Consider the following 17,661-nt stretch of genomic DNA (forward strand, 5'->3'; position numbering starts at 1 on the left):
TTGTATGGTGGCATCTGATTTTTCTGCTACCGACATCCCACCAGGACTTGTTAACACAAGCCAAGGATAGGTTTTTTTTTTTTTTTTTCTTCTTTTACTTTTATATGTGGAGTATTCAGTCCAGAAATTTATTAGCCATACAAAGACATGCTTTATAATTGTTCATCAAGATTGTCTTATGTACTGTCAATGTGTCCAATTTTTCCTGCTGCCTTAGGTTTTGATTTTAGCAGTCCGAAATCTAATTCAGTTTCATGAGAGAATTTTGTTGTGATAATCATAGTCACCAAGGGCATATAGCAGCAGCAGCCTGTCTTATTAGGCAGCAAGATGGTAAAAACAATTAATACCTGTCTTCTTAATCTATTCCTTGACACTCAGTAGTCTCCCACAATCTCTTTTTAGGATATAAAATCACTGGATGTTGTATTATTATGTAGCATATAACAAGGCGGCGAGCTGGCAGAAACGTTAGCACGCCGGGCGAAATGCATAGCCGTATTTCGTCTGCCGTTACGTTCTGAGTTCAAATTCCACCGAGGTCGACTTTACCTTTCATCCTTTCGGGGTTGATAAATTAAGTACCAGTTACGCACTGGGGTTGATGTAATCGTCTTAATCCGTTTGTCTGTCCTTGTTTGTCCCCTCTATATTTAGCCCCTTGTGGGTAGTAAAAAAAAAAAAAATAAATAAATTTAAAAAAATATGTAGCATATAACTTATGACTTATTATGGTGTATATAATGTTTTCTTCTAAAATTCTTAGTGTTATAGTCTATATGATGTAGAATTGCCATTTACTGCTATTGCAAATGTGTTAATGACACAAATTATATTTTATTAATCCTTTTAAAACAATTTTTATTTTATTTTGACGAACAAAATAATCATTTTTCATTTGCATTCACAAATCTTTCACTCACAGTTTTACTCATCAATACCCATGTATTAATATGGATCAGAGATGTCCAGTTTCTTTCCCTTCCATGGAATCATCATCATCATCATCATCATTTAACGTCTGCTTTCCATGCTAGCATGGGTTGGACGGTTCAACTGGGGTCTGGGGAGCCCGAAAGCTGCACCAGTCCAGTCAGATCTGGCAGTGTTTCTACAGCTGGATGCCCTTCCTAACGCCAACCACTCCGAGAGTGTAGTGGGTGATTTTATGTGCCACCGACACAGGTGCCAGACGAGGCTGGCAAACGGCCACGCTCGGATGGTGTTTTTTATGTGCCACCGACACAGGTGCCAGACGAGGCTGGCAGACGGCCACGCTCGGATGGTGTTTTTATGTGCCACCGACACAGGTGCCAGATGAGGCTGGCAAACGGCCACGATCGGATGGTGTTTGTTACGTGCCCACAGCACAGAGGCCAGTCGATGCGGTACTGGCTACGGCCATGTTTGGATGGTTTTCTTGTGTGCCACGTGCCACCGGCACTGGTACCACAAAGATACAAATTCCATTGATGTTCATATATATATATATATATATATATATATATATATATATATATATATATATATATATATATATTTTGCCAATTCATGGAACACAGAGTTGAAACTCCTTTTATACATATATATATAAGGAACTTCCACTCTCTGATATATATATATATATATACATACATATATATATCAGAGAGCAGAAATTCCTTATATATATATATATAAAAGGAATTTCAACTCTCTGATATATATATATATACATATATATATATATATATATATATATATATATATATATATATATATATATATCAGAGAGCAGAAACTCCTTATATACACATATAAAAGGAACTTCAACCCCGTGTTCCATGAATTAGCAAAATATATTTAGCTTGTCCAACAGTTCATACTTGGCGAATTAAGAAAATCCCACCTGATTCCAGTATAAATGAATGTAGAATTCAATGTCAATCATTCTACTTTCAGTTAGATTGAGGTAAAACTCATTCTGAAGAACGCTGAAGTTTATGTAATCATATGGATGAGAGTTCTAATTCAGTACATCCCATATGCTTTCTTCGGAAAACTAATGACCTACTTGTCAGCAAATCTTGATCTCCATCCACAACATACAAGAAGACCAAACAATTTGAAAGTCTCAACAACAGCTACCGGATATTGATAAAGCTGATTACAACATTTTCTTTCCATGCTGACATTTTAGGATGTGTCTAAATTGTTTCCTCTTTCTTCAATTCTCTCCCACCACCACCACCACCACTACCACTACCACCGCCGCCTCATGTAATATTCAATGTCTCACCATTTCTCATCACTTTATTCCAATTCTGTCTTCACCATCTGATTCTTCATCCAAGATAATAAGTAGTTCTATACTAAAACTTGTGTCAATCTTCTGCCTCAACGTATAGAAACAACACCTGTTAATACCTAACTGCTTCTTCAGGTTATCGGCACCTAGTATCTGTAATTAGCATTGGAAAACCTCTTTCATTTACTCAGTTACAATGTCAATTACACACCAAAAACTTTATATAGTCTAAAAGTAATAGTCTCAACATAAATACAGTGAAGTTTGTGAATTTGTATAAGTTATGGTCAAAAGGTCATTCAAAAAACATCAATGTTGTCTTTCCTGTGTGATATCTTTATCATTTACATGTTTCAGTCATTACACTGCAGCCATTCTGGGGCACCACCTTGAAGAATTTATTGACCCCAGTACTTATTTTTTATATTTTGTTTTGTAAAGCCAGGTACTTATTCTATTGGGGTCAGTTGTCAGGTGGTGGTGGGTAACAAAGACACACACACACACACACACACTTATAGACCCTTAGTATCTGTAATTAGCATTGGAAAATCTCTTTCACTTACTCAGTTACAATGTCAGTTACACACCAAAAACTTTATATAGTCTAAAAGTAATACAGTCACAACATAAATACGGTGAAGTTTGTGAATTTGTATAAGTTACAGACAAAAGGTGAAGATTGTTTTTGTGTGGAGGAATAATTAATTCTAATTCAAATTTATTCTTTCTGTACAGCCTAGTACTAAATGATTTATGGCCCTGTACCGGCCTGTGACCCTGTGGTAGGAGATCACTAACGTAAGACTTATGATTCCACCAATCTACTGTCATAAACTACCCGCATGGTTCTTGGTCTCAAGCATTTGTCTTATGAAGAAAGGCTGAAGATGCTCGACCTTTATTCTCTAAAAAAAAACGCAGCCACCGTGGTGATCTCATTCTTGCTCACAACATCATAAGTGGAAAGTGTAACTTCTCGAAAGAGCTGTTCTTCACTCCTGCTCCAGAGCATCGGCTGCGGGGTCACTCCAAAAAGCTCTATCTGCGACGATTTCATCTCAATCGAAGGAGAGGGGCTTTCTCCATCCAGGTTGCGGATCTGTGGAATAAGCTGCCGGACGAGATAGTGAAGATGCCGACGACCGCTCGGTTCAAAGTCTCCCTTGACCACAAGTGGCCTGAACTCTTTACATGAACACTACCCTGTACATAACTCCATGTCCCCCTACATGGCCTTGCGTTTTGCTTTTTGAGCCAAAAAATTAACTAACTAACTAACTAACTGAGAAAAGACGAAAGAGTGAAGATGTTCTAGGTAGGATTTGAACTCAGAGCATAAAGCATCAGAACAAACAGTGTGAGGCATTCTATACAAAACATTTAACAATTGCCAATTCACTGCCTTCTAACATAAATACAATCTAACATAACAGAATGTATAATTCTAAGGGCAATATACAGTATAATAGGAAGTCAGTAGTAATACTATCACTAGATATGCTGGAGGTGTGAGTGTATTTTCAATAAACTGATAGTGAATCAATATGCGCAGATTTAATTAATACAGGTGTGAATGTCTGGGTAGATGATGTGAAGAACCTAGCAGAATAACTTGCTGAAGGCATAAATTTATTTAAAGGAGAAGTGCTGTGGGTGAGTTAAAAATAACAAAACAACTTGAGGCTTACATTGTCTAATATGTTTAATGAAATAGAATGGTGCGTATGTGTCATAACAATGGAGTTGTGTGTGCATATGATAAAATGGGTGATGAGAATATGATAATGGAGAATGGAGATGTGCACATATGGAATAAAATGAAGTGGTATGTATAGGTATACAATAAAATAAGGAGTGTGTGTGTTAATATCTATCTATGTATGTATTATCTATCTATCTATCTATCTATCTATCTATCTATCTATCTATCTATCTATCTCTCTCTCTCTATATATATATATATCAGAGAGAGGGGGGATACATATCTATGGATACCTACATGCATGCATAGAGATAATGCATATTCATACATGGCTATAATAAAATGGTATATGTGTATGACATAATGAGCTGAACTACATTATATTTCTAACTTAACAATCTGCCTTGTCGTAATGTCACCTTTATGCATTTTTCCTGTCCAAGGAACATTTTAAAGCATTTAATAAACTACTTAGACAATAATGAAGAGACTCTCAAGCTGAAGGCCATTTGCAGTATATAATTTTAGGTTATTTTTGAAAATGTTATGGTAGTTGAGCTTGGTGCTCCCTCTTCCTATGTATTCCCTCAAATTGACTATTTTTAACACCAACCCAGTAGCAATAAGTGTAGAATGAATCATACAATTACTTTAGAATCATTGTGAATCTGGAGCTTACAATCAAAATTTTTTCTCGAGATGGTAAGAACACTTTTTCATTTATCTTTTAAAGAAGTTCATCATGTTATGAAATTTGTGTACCTCTTACATTTTCATGTATCTGTCACATGATATTGAATCAATTGCATTCTTGTTTATCAATCAAAGCACATGACTGGTTCATTTTTTAATATTTTTGCATCATCAAGAGACTGGGGTTTTTTTTCCTGTTTTTTTTTTAGTTAGAAACCTTAGATATTCTAATAAATCTGCCTCAAGTATTCCCTGGTATTTAGACCCAAATTCAGGCTTAATTGCATTCATATTAATATTATTATTATTATTATTATTATTATTATTATTATTATTATTATCTTCAAAACTTTTATTCTCTTCCAGGTGGTAGATTCCGTCCGTGCCGGTGCTGTTTTTACATTTGACTATTGTATGCTCATAATTTTAGCAAGGTTAGTATATAAATACACTTGAGTCACTAGTTATGTAAATCCTTATAGATCCTCAACTGATTTCTAAGTAGAATATCTGTGATCAGGACATATATGTACAACAAAGAAAAACTATGGTTATATACGTACACACACACATACACAGACACACACACACACCACACACACACATATACACACACACACACACACACACACACACACACACACACACACACACACATGCGAGTATCATAAAATTATGACCATCATTTTCATTCTCTTTTACAATCTACTTTTCCATGCTTGCATGGGTTGGACGAAAAATTATTGAAACAGATTTTTCACCAGCTGGGTATTCTTTCTGTTGCCAATCCTCACTTGCTTGTAAGCGAGGTAATATTTCCTATAATCTATTGAACATTTAACAACCTGGACATGTTTTCACAGAAGATTGTAAACAAATGACACTGTCTGCACGAGTAGTGGTTCCTGGTTTACAACCAGAGTGCACACAAGAAAAATAAGCATTTAGTCGGGCATATGCTTACACACATATATACATGCACACACACACACACACACTACAAAATTTTGTTCTTGAAGTGTTGGTCAACCCTTGGCCATTGTAGAGGGCTCCAGCCAGCAATGTCTTTGTCGTGGGAGTAAACCAAAGTGAAATTCTTCATTATGTATGCATACCTGTTGCAAAATTACTATAGATATGTATATATTCTGAAGGTAGCACCCCGGGCAAAATGCTTATCGGTATTTCGTCTGCCGCTACGTTCTGAGTTCAAATTCTGCCGAGGTCAACTTTGCCTTTCATCCTTTCGGGATCGATTAAATAAGTACCAGTCACGCACTGGGGTCGATATAATCGACTTAATCCCTTTGCCTGTCCTTGTTTGTCCTCTCTGTGTTTAGCCCCTTGTGGGTAGTAAAGAAATAGGTATTTCGTCTGCTGCTATGTTCTGAGTTCAAATTCCGCCGAGGTCGACTTTGCCTTTCATCCTTTCGAGGTCGATTAAATAAGTACCAGTCACGCACTGGGGGCGATATAATCGACTTAATCCCTTTGTCTGTCCTTGTTTGTCCTCTCTGTGTTTAGCCCCTTGTGGGTAGTAAAGAAATAGGTATCTACTTTATTTGCTTTGTTTGGAAAATTCTTTTATATATTTATTTTTTTTTTATCCAATTCACTCCATTTCTCAGACAATGATTATAGCTTTAAAAGTGTTTTAATTCACTTTAGATATCTTAATGAGCTCTTCCCTATAAATTAGCTTCAGTTCTCAGTGAATGAAGATGTTCTCTCTAAAACACATCTGTGTTTTTATATAAAATACTCTTAGTTTTGTGTAGATTTATTGAACTATTGCTCTTTACGCTCTCTCTCTCTCTTTTACTCTTTTACTTATTTCAGTCATTTGACTTTGGCCATGCTGGAGCACCGCCTTTAGTCGAGCAAATCGACCCCAGGACTTATTCTTTGTAAGCCCAGTACTTATTCTATTGGTCTCTTCTGCCGAACCGCTAAGTTACAGGGGCATAAACACACCACCATCGGTTGTCAAGTGATGTTGGGGTGGTGGACAAACACACACACATGCATATATACATATATATATACATATATACGACGGACTTCTTTCAGTTTCCGTCTACCAAATCCACTCACAAGGCTTTGGTCGGCCTAGGGCTATAATAGAAGACACTTGCCCAAGGTGGGACTGAACCCGGAACCATGTGGTTCGTAAGCAAGCTACTTACCACACAGCCACTCCTATGCCTATATCAGTTCATAAGTTTCTATTTACACCAATTGACCTCATTAAATATTCAACAATCTGTGAAAGGAAATGGCTTGTTATTGATGCCAATCTTGTTTGATTCATCCTCAAGTTTTTTGATGTTTCTTTACTGTCATTTTACCTTTTCATTACCATATTTCTGTTACAATACACTGCCTTTATTTCAATCAGTTTTGAAAAGAATGAAGAATTTAGTAAAATAAATTTGTCATTATTAAGCTTGTATTTGGAACATAAATTAACAGGAAATGTTAATGGAAGGTTTTAATCTAGACCACTTTGAAACAGGAAATTTGTATAGCAGAACCTGGAATAGTCTCTGGCAAGTTAGTATTAAAAGGGTTAAGGTTGCTCGCAGTCAGCCTAAACTAATTATTTTCATTCTTGAATAAAGAAGCAAGTCATTCTCCCCTTCAGAAACAATACATATATGGTCCCAGATTCTGAACATACTATATGGAATAATCATAGTTTTCTGATCATTTTCATTTATATCACTTGTACAATAATCATAGCTTTAAAACTCTTTTAATTCATCATCATCATTTTCATTCAATGTCCGGTTTCCAGACTGGCATGGGTTGGACACTTTGACAGTAAATGGTAAGCCAGTAGACTATGCCAAGCTCTACTGTCTGCTTTGGCATGATTTCTATAGCTGGGTGCACTTTATAGAGTGTACTGGGTATTTTTCGTGTGGCACCAGCACCAACAATATTATCAAGTAACTTGCAAGACAAGAAAGAGGGCAAGTTGTATTGAGCGATGTGGCTTTGTGCCAGATGATGAGAGGTTAAAAAGTATGAAAGAGAGATAGGGGTCAGTGTCTTTTTATTGAGTACTTTGCAATAGATTTGCCTCATTTTGGGATGAATTGAGATGAGATATGTAGCACATATATGTCTTCACTTCTCTCTCTCTCTCTCTCTCTCTATATATATATATATATATATAGATAGATAGATAGATAGATAGATATATATATATATATATTATATATATATATATATATATATATATATATATATATTATATATATATATATTGTTATTGTTGCTGTTGGAAAACTTCTTAGTGATGCTTTCTACACAGAGAACATATAGTTAAGTGCAGACTATTATTGTATATGTAATAAGTATTTAATCAATTAAAATTATACCTAAAATGAACAAAATCGTAATTAGTGCTAATGATTGATAATTCACTTCAAGAAAGGCAAGCAAGACAACTCTGAAACTCAAATTGTTTAAATATTGAATGGGAAATAGACATCTAGTGGAGAATGAGTGATCTTTTTTTAGGAAGTACAAGGACAACTCTTAACATTATTCAGTTTTATTAAACCTCCTCAGAAAAGCTAACCTTAGAATGACTACAATGATAAGAATCTTAAATGGACAAAACATTTAGTGATCAGGCAATTTATAAGAACATAGGAATGCATGTATTTTAAATTGTTAATATGATTAAATTAAAGCCAATTATTTTTAGTTTGAACAGTGAATCTCAGATCTTTTCTCTTGCCAAATAAGTTTAACTAAAGAATTTAAGTTATTTCTGTTTCCATTCTTGCAGTATGATTTCTGTTCTTGGTTTGGTAGAAAACAGTTCAGTTGTTTTAGTAGCCAGTATGTTGATATCACCATTGATGGTAAGTAAACCTTGATATATAACTGGTATTTGAACAGCTTGTTAGGTTTACTAAAATAAAATATCTGTAGTTGTTATTATCATAATACAGTAATAGCCAAATATTGAAGCATTTAATTGATGGTTCTCACTTTGTCTATCCTAACTTTATTTTGTTTGCAGCTGTTGAAAGATTTTAAATTCACATGTTATGGTCAGGAAAGCAGGACTAAAAGGTCATTTTATGAAAATTTGTAAAGAGAAATTTGAATATCTTCAGCAGTAGATATATTAAAAAATCCATATCATCACAGTAAGATAAGATAGATATCACAAAAACATAACAGTTTATCAGTTCTATGATTAATCAAAAACTGATGTTAACTTTATGTTATGGTCGCAAGCTTATCACATATATAATTGGATGCTTTGCAATATTTGTAGCTAGAAATAATAAGATACCTTTTCAAAAATTTACATATCTCATAAAATGACCTTTCACTTAGAGTTCAGATTTTAGGTGGTAGACCTATCATATCTGAGTGTATAAAAGATGCATATTAGATGATCCCAGGTTTTAGCATATTTAGGAAAATAAGTTTTTAGTGCATCAAAGTATGTAATATAGCCACAACTTCACATATAGGATGTAGGGTGATATTTTTTTGAGACTTTTTTTGATAAAAATGTGCATTTTATATGCCATCAAATATAGTAATCTATCCTCCAGTTTAAAATTACCAAATGACCTTTGGGTGCCATTAGTGGAGGTTATTTGTGTTACAATCGCTCTTGGTCAGATCGTCAGTGTAAGAATAACTTTCTTACCAATCTTGGAGACCTTGAGAATGGACAAAAGTCATAAGGCACCACATTCACTATTCTCACTAAACATTTATAACGAAAATGAAAATGTAAAAATGGCAGTGATAGATGTATAATGACAAAATATACATATATATATATACATATATATAGATGTATAATGACAAAATATTTGGTTGGTTGACAGAAGAAAAATCTGCATGAAGTCCAAATATAAAAGTAGTTAATTGTTAACTAAAAAAGTGTTGTCATTGCAATAACAACAGAAAAAAAGAGAGATAATCAGTTTGTTTGTGTCTGTATAACAATAGGTTGTAGTAGTCATTGAATTCTTTAGCTGAGTGATGGGGTGTAAGTTCCTGCTACTAGTTAGCTTCTGTTGTATTACAACAACTGGTCAGTTATCAAGCAAGCCATCCCTATGTACCCAATGGTCTGTCAAAGAAAAACCTGGAGAGAAAGGAGACAAGCAGAGTCTCATGAATGTCTAATGCTAATTTGCATAGAAAGCAGAGCACAAAATAGTTAGAGAGAGCAGCTGGCTATGAGCTGATTTATGTGGAGAGAGAGAGAGAGAGAGAGATGTGATGCAAATTCACACTGAGTGTTGGATAGAAAGACTCTGTGTGCAGGTTCTACTTAATTCTTGTATTTGCTAGACTTTTCTACCTTTATGCTTTGTGTATTGTAGTTTTATGTGTATTTTAAAATTGTTTTTCTCCTGTTCTTTTGTCAGGGCCCAATATTGGCAGGGACTTTTGGTATTGTGATCCAAAATTATTCTTTACGAAATCTTGGTCTGAGGTCGGAATCAATTGGTCTTGCATTGTGCATTATCTGTGGTCAGTTGGATACTTTCTTGCATTGTTTGAGTTGGATATGTACAGACTGTGTGAAACATGTGGAAGAAGTGTGATTCTACATGATTGTGAGATATTGATGTTTGATGTGGAAAATCTCTGGAGAATCTGAAGAGAAATATGTGTCAAGTATATGATGCATGTGTACCTGACCCACAAATACCTTTATTGGGATATACACTCTTGCAAGTGTGAAGGCACATGGCTTATTGGTTCAGGTATTCGGCTCACGATCATAAGATCAAGGGTTCGATTCCCAGTGATGTATTGTGTCCTTGAGTGAGACACTTTATTTCACATTGCTCCAATCCACTCAGCTGACAAAAATGTGCAGTACCTGTAATTCAAAGAGGCAGCTTTGTCACATTCTGTGTCATGCTGAATCTCCCTGAGAACTACATTAAGGGTATGCTTGTTTGTGGAGTGCTCAGCCACTTGCACATTAATTTCATGAGCAGACTGTTCTGTTGATCAAATCAACTGGAATGCTTGTCATCATAACCAAAAGAGTGCCAAACTCTCTTGTGAATATTCATTAAGACAAGAAGGTCTCCAAGTGTGTGAGTGAATGCATGTGTGTGTGTGTATATGCATGTGAGTATGTAAGTGTATATATATATATATATTAATGTTTATTTTTATGTAGCTATGTATAAAAATATTGTAACATTAAACTGAAAACATGCTTAATACTTTTTTAGTAGAGTACATGTCTGTTAAAGAATTAAATTTTTAAAAGCAGTGAGGTGACAGTTCAAAATGTTATGAAAACAATTGGTATGTGTTCACAAAGTCCAAATGATTAATAGGAAAAACCCTCCAGGCCACATCCCAAAAATTCATTTCTTTGCTGAATTTCTACAATGTTTACGGCAATTCGTTTTTATATCTTGATTTTTTATTTTTCATGCAATTTACGCATGCTTGCACGAATGGCTAGGAGGAGATGTGCCGGGAAGTTAAACACACAGACACACACACACAGATACACATGCAGACACACAAGTTGAGTTTTATATATATATATATATATATTTTTATATTCATCTAGGGTTTATCTTTGGCCTAATCATTGGTGCCATCCAACTCCAAGGACTGCCTGGATATATTGATGAGTGGCCCACTATGGAAATGAAATCCAGGTAAGGGTTGTTTTATTATTATTTTTTTTTCCATCTGTTGAAACAGTTCTGCAACTCTCACTTGCAATGTCTTTTAAACATTATGGCATTTTAAAAAAATATCACCCCTACTCCAGCTCTGTGTGTGTAGGGGACCTGCATGTCAAATAATAGACCCAATGTTTCCTATGCATGTTGTAAAAAGTGGCTAAAAGAGGTTGAGGTAGGAGCTGTACTCTGCCCTTGTAAAACCCTTGACAGCAACAACTACTCAAACAGACCCACAGTTTGGAGAGTTGTTCCCTGACTGATGCAAAGGTGTCCTCCACCAGGAATAGTAAGGAATCACCAAGAAATGGTGAATGCAGCGACATGTTGTTACAGCACATACCCCCATACTACTACTACTACTACTACTGCCACCACCTTTTATTTTGTGACTCCTCAAGAAAATACTGAAAGTTAGAAATGTAGATAGACCTACATCTAATCTTCATATATGCAATGTTCAAGAAAATAATAATAATAATAATAATTTCACATTTTGAGAGAAGGCCAGCAATTTATCGCAGGAGGGGATTAATTGATTCCATGAACCCCAGTACTCAACTGGTACTTATCTTATTGACCCTAGAAGGATAAAAAGTAAAGTCAACTTTGGCAGGATTTGAACTCAAAATGTAAAAGAGTCTTAAAAAATGCTGCTAAGCGTTCCATCTGACATGCTAACAATTCTTCCGGCTCACCATCTTTCTTACGGTTTCAAATTTTAGCACAAGGCCTACAGTTTTAAGGGGAAAGAGTAAGTCAATTTACATCAACCCCAGTGTTTGATTAGTAATTATTTTACCAACCACAGAAAGAAGAAAAGCTATGTTGATCTTAGCAGGGTTTGAACTGAGAATGTAAAGAGTCAGAAAAAATACTACCAAGCATTTTGTCCGACATGCTTACAATATTGCCAATTCACCACCTTAATAATCCATTCCAGTGGAAACACAAGGGGAAGAAATTATGTCGATTACATATGCCCCAGTGTGTAACTGGTACTTTTTTGATCGATCCTGAAAGGATGAAAAGCACCTGTCGACCTTGGCAGAATTTGAACTCAGAATGTAGCGATAGACAAAATGCCACTGAGGCAATGACAAGCGATTGAGACACACACACTAACATATGACAATTGATTGAGACCTTTGGTGGCATGCCATGCTTGAGAAGACCCGTCAAACCAAATGTGATCAAAGACGTGGCTGATGCCTGTGTTGTGTAACTGGCCCTTCATTTATTGGACTATATGCTGTGTTTGTGAAGACCTATCGAGCCGAGTGAAATCGTAGTCGTGGCTGATGCCACAGGTGTCTGACTAGGATCCATGCCGGTGGCATGTAAACTATAGAATTCTGGGTTCAGACCAATTCTAGACACCGTCAGTAAATACCTTATTCCATATGCTTGAATGAAATTTGCTGTGTGGAATCTGTATGGTAGCCAAAAAAGGGATTGGGGCTTCAATCTTTGTCCAGTTTAAAACCACCTCCTGACCCTTGGTTGCCTTGTGTTGTGCAAAGGCCATGAAGATGCTCTTGAGTGTTATTTTACCTCCTTTGATTAAGCTATAAAAGAAAAGTTAAAATTCACTGTCTTTCAGTTTATTATTTCTCTGTCTCTGTCTTTCTCTTTCTCTCTCACTACATATATATATATATATATATATATATGTGTGTGTGTGTGTGTGCGACCGCGTGTGTATTGTTGGCGAGTTTTTTCCTCCGTCTTCCCTTCCTTGGATCTTTCCTTTTCCTATGTTTCTGACGAAGAGCTCCGCTCGAAACATTAAATCCTCCTTCTTTCTTTCCTTTCCTGAGCATCTAATAACACTATACTTGTTCCACATCCTCGCGTTGTTGTGTTTTCATGTTTGGATTAACTATATATATGTATGTATGTATATATAATAATAATATGTATATATATAATAATGTATGTATGTATATATATAAATTTTTTGTAAAGCACTGAAACAAGGAGTCATTTTATACCTTTGTTGTTGTTGTTGTTGTTTACATTGAAGGCATTCCAGTCATGACCATCTTATCTTTTTGTATATCTAGGTTCAGAAATTTGCTTGTGCACAAAATTTGTTTTGCACTGCAATGTAATACGCACATCCATGCGAGTGACCATCTCTCTAACTTTTTCAATTAAGAAAATTCAATATCATCTTGAAAACTGTGTATACACATTTTTTCCTTTGTTCAGTAGCTGTAAAATGTATGCACACACACTATTTTGGGACTATATTGTTTAAACAATCCTTCTTTTTAAGACACTAAGATAAAATTTGAAGGGAATTTCACTACTATTTCCAGCTAGTCAGATGACTACTCAGAGGCCTTTGTTTACTCAAACTAACTCCTTAAAGTTCGGTGATGGCAAAACTTCACCTGGTAATGGTCTGTTGACTATGGTAATATGATATGTGTTTATAATGAAGCACTCGGGTCCCACTTTATGGCACCTACTTACAACAAAATGAATTGGGCCAGTTAAATATATCGGCTTGTGCTAGTGAGTGATTATGTACCAATTATGTACCGGGGGGGATCATTATTATTTTCTTATAATAGGACTGTGTATGAGCTAATTAATTGAATGTCAGTGAAAATGCCTTGTGTTGTTCAGTTAGATATGGCTAAAATAACAGAGTCATGACAAACACCCTCTAATGAAAATAGCAATATGATCTTCTGGTAAGTAATACACATATCTTAAGCCTTGTTACTGAATGTGTGGTTCTTATAATGTCTTATAATATTTACATTAAAATCTTGGATGTTATTTAAGATTATTCATATTCTCAGAGTTACTTCATGTCATAAACATCCAATCAAAATGTGATAATTCATTTTGTTATACTGTTGTACATTAAATAACAACTGCTGGGAATTGAGTAAACTGTGAATTATCTGAGAAGCATGTGAAATTTACCAGAGTTAGAAGTGTTATTTTATATCATTATATCAATAGTCGTAACCTAATTTCTGGAAATGGAGTGGGAGGAAACCTTTATCGAACTAAGTAACCTGGTTACTTTGCATGCAATAAATGTATAGTTGAAGTCCCACCAGTCAGCCTGTTGCATTTTGCTATTTCAAATTGGGGATTAGAATACCAATACATCTTTGGGGAAAAGAAAACCCCAACAAATAACAGTACAAAGTATATGATAATGTTGTGAAGAAGAAATAAAGGAGAAATCAGTTTTATAAACACTGGTCCTTCATCAGGAAAATTAAGAGGTTACAGAAAAGTAGCATTATTGTAAAAGCAACATTATGAATGAAGAAATCAGAAATGGGTATAATAAAAGTATCATCATCATCATCATTATCATCATCATCATTTCATGTCCACTTTCTATGTTGGCATATGCTGAATGGATCATTTCCAGAACAACCAACTCCACTGCAGATTATATCTATTTCTTTACTACCCCCAAGGGGCTAAACACAGAGAGGACAAACAAGGACAGACAAGCGGATGAAGTCGATTATATCGACTCCAGTGCATAACTGGTACTTATTTAATCGACCCCGAAAGGATGAAAGGCAAAGTCGGCCTCAGCGGAATTTGAACTCAGAACGTAACGGCAGACAAAATACAGCTATGCATTTCGCCCGGAGTGCTAACGTTTCTGCCAGCACCTTAGTAACAGAAGCTATGAACTACTTCTAGTACTGAGCTAGCCAGGATTCAAGAGAATCCATATCTTTTGCACTCTTAGTGCTTATTGCTCCAGTGCATCTGCCATAAACAGAGCCTGTTAGTTTACCTGTAGTTCCACTATATCTCTTGCATGTCCACAGTTTACTCTGGATACAGTATATGAGATCGTTACCTACCCCTTTTCAGCCTACCTGCATGGCCAATTCCCTGATGATACTAATCTCCTATCTTCTTTCCTACTTACTAATTGCTTAGTCTTTGCTAAGTTGACCATGAGACCACTAGATTCTAGATTTTTGCTCTCATATCTGGAATTTCTTCTCTAAATTTATTATAGATTCATCTAAAAGAGTTCAGATCATCAGCATATAGAAGTTCTTATGGACAGCCAGTCCTAAACTCCTTTGTGATAGCCTGTGTGATGTACCATGATAAATAGGAAGAGCCAAGGATTGAACCTTGATAGACTGCTTACTTTCACTTTACTGACTGTGCATATGTATGCAGCTTATACAGCCTTCACAAGCCATTTATCTACATCTTATTTCTTTAATGACCACCACATCATTGGCCATGATACCCTTTCAAAAAGGCCTTCTCCAAATCAACTTATGCTAGATAAAATAGCTTGCTCTTAGCTAAGTACTTTTGAAATTACCTCACTAATAAGATGGCATCTGTGGTACCTCTTCCAGGCATAAAGCCAAACTACATCTTATATAGGCTAATTCTATTCCTAATCAATTGTGCTATGATTTTTTTTCTTTGACCTTCATAGCCTGCTCCAACCATTTGATGTTTCTGTAATTTCCTCATCCTAATGCTTCTTCTTTACTCTTCTAGCAGTTTGCAATGTTACTACTACACCAGCCATTTTTATGATGGTTTCCTGATTAGCAATTTAGCCCATCAGGCATAATTGCTGATGAGCAAACAACTTTCCTTACCTTCAGACCTGTAATTGCTTTATGTATCATACTGCTCTCAACTTGAATTGTCAGTTCCTCTGTTGGGTCAGCATGAGGTTAGACTTTCTTTATTCTATGCATTCCCCTTGTTCAACAACTTCTCATAAAAGCACTCCTAAGCTTCATTTTTGTCATCAGCAATGAAGACAAGTGTGCCTCTATTATCCTTTCAAAATTCTCTTCTCTCCTATGAGATCTTGGTTTTTTGTGGTACACTACCTTACAGTCTGGTAAGTTTATACTTCAAATCTTCACACTGCAGAACATATTCAACCCTTTTCTTTTCTGCTTTCCTTGATGCTAAGAATACTTAATACCTGTTTCTTTACTACCCACAAGGGGCCAAACACAGAGGGGACAAACAAGGACAGACAAACGGATTAAGTCGATTACATTGACCCAGTGCGTAACTGGTACTTAATTTATCGAGGATGAAAGGCAAAGTCGAACCTCGGTGGAATTTGAACTCAGAACATAGCGGCAGACGAAATACTGCTAAGCATTTCGCCCGGCGTGCTAACGTTTCTGCCAGCTCGCCATCTTAATACCTAACCTCCTTTCTAGTTACTTCTTAATGCTCTTTGCATTCAACTTCCTTCCAGACTTGCCCAGAATTTCTATTACCTTTTATTGTTCTATTTACTGTGACATTTCACTAGCACAGCAAGTTACCTAACAAGAATTCCCAATTGTTGTCTCTCTCCCTATTTTCATGTTATGTCAACTAGAATTTATTTAAACTTATAATCAAGATCAACTGCAGGGTTGTTTGTTTCTTGTTTTCTGTCACTGTATAGCTCTGACTCAAAAGTCACTACTCACTAATCTGATTTAAATAGAGCATCCTTCACAGGAAAAGGTTCCAGTTTTTACAATAGCCTACCCCGTCTCATTTCCTGGTGAAAATGAAATCTGATTTATATGTTGAATGATTATTATACTTAATGTTATTTGCTACCACCTGGTCCATGGGTACCTTTAGCAAAGCTCACTCTGATGTAAGCATTCTGTCTGACAATAACTGTTTCTGCCCGTCAGTTTCTGTGACCCTGAAATGGGTCAAGGATGAGACCCTTCCTCCTCTGACTAAACAGTGTTAAAAAAAATTTTAATTAAAATCTCAGCAATTAATTTCTAAGAAGCAGTTTATTGTTTAATTGCTTGCTTGTTTGTTTATTTCTTTCTTTCTCTCCTCCCACTAGAGGCATGAGTCGTAGTCTGTGGATTGGTATCTTAATAGCACTCCCATCCGGTGCTGGAGTGTCTCTGTCTGTTCTGGGTGGTAACTCTGGGCCATTGGTTGGAGTTGCCATATCCGCCTCACTGCTGCCACCTGCTGTCAATGCTGTGAGTAGACTTCAACCTCTTTGGTCTTCTCTCTTTGTCTGTCTGTTAGTGTGCCAATTATAATTTGCCTTCTCTTCCTTCATTTACCATTCTTCGAATGTCTGCTCTTTTAATTAGTTAACCACTACATTATCTTGTGTAATTGTTATCATAATTAACAACACTATTGCTGTCATTATAATCATCATTATCAAAATTATCTTATCCCCCATCATTATTGTGAACAGCATCATGATTACAAACATACTCTCATCATCTTTTCAACATCAG

At 35.8% G+C, this 17,661-nt stretch overlaps 1 protein-coding gene across 1 annotated transcript in view; it reads left to right on the forward strand.

Annotated features, from left to right (window-relative positions):
* Window positions 1–17,661, forward strand: part of LOC115215061 — a 68,723-nt gene that overhangs the window by 23,666 nt on the left and 27,396 nt on the right. Inside the window, exons 6-10 of the mRNA XM_029784208.2 lie at window positions 5,052–5,119; window positions 8,488–8,563; window positions 10,103–10,208; window positions 11,278–11,368; window positions 17,247–17,391. Coding sequence (XP_029640068.1) covers window positions 5,052–5,119; window positions 8,488–8,563; window positions 10,103–10,208; window positions 11,278–11,368; window positions 17,247–17,391 — 486 coding nt within the window. The remainder of the gene's footprint in view (window positions 1–5,051; window positions 5,120–8,487; window positions 8,564–10,102; window positions 10,209–11,277; window positions 11,369–17,246; window positions 17,392–17,661) is intronic.

This window comes from Octopus sinensis, linkage group LG8 (assembly GCF_006345805.1).
Source record: "Octopus sinensis linkage group LG8, ASM634580v1, whole genome shotgun sequence".
Lineage (NCBI taxonomy): Eukaryota > Metazoa > Mollusca > Cephalopoda > Octopoda > Octopodidae > Octopus > Octopus sinensis.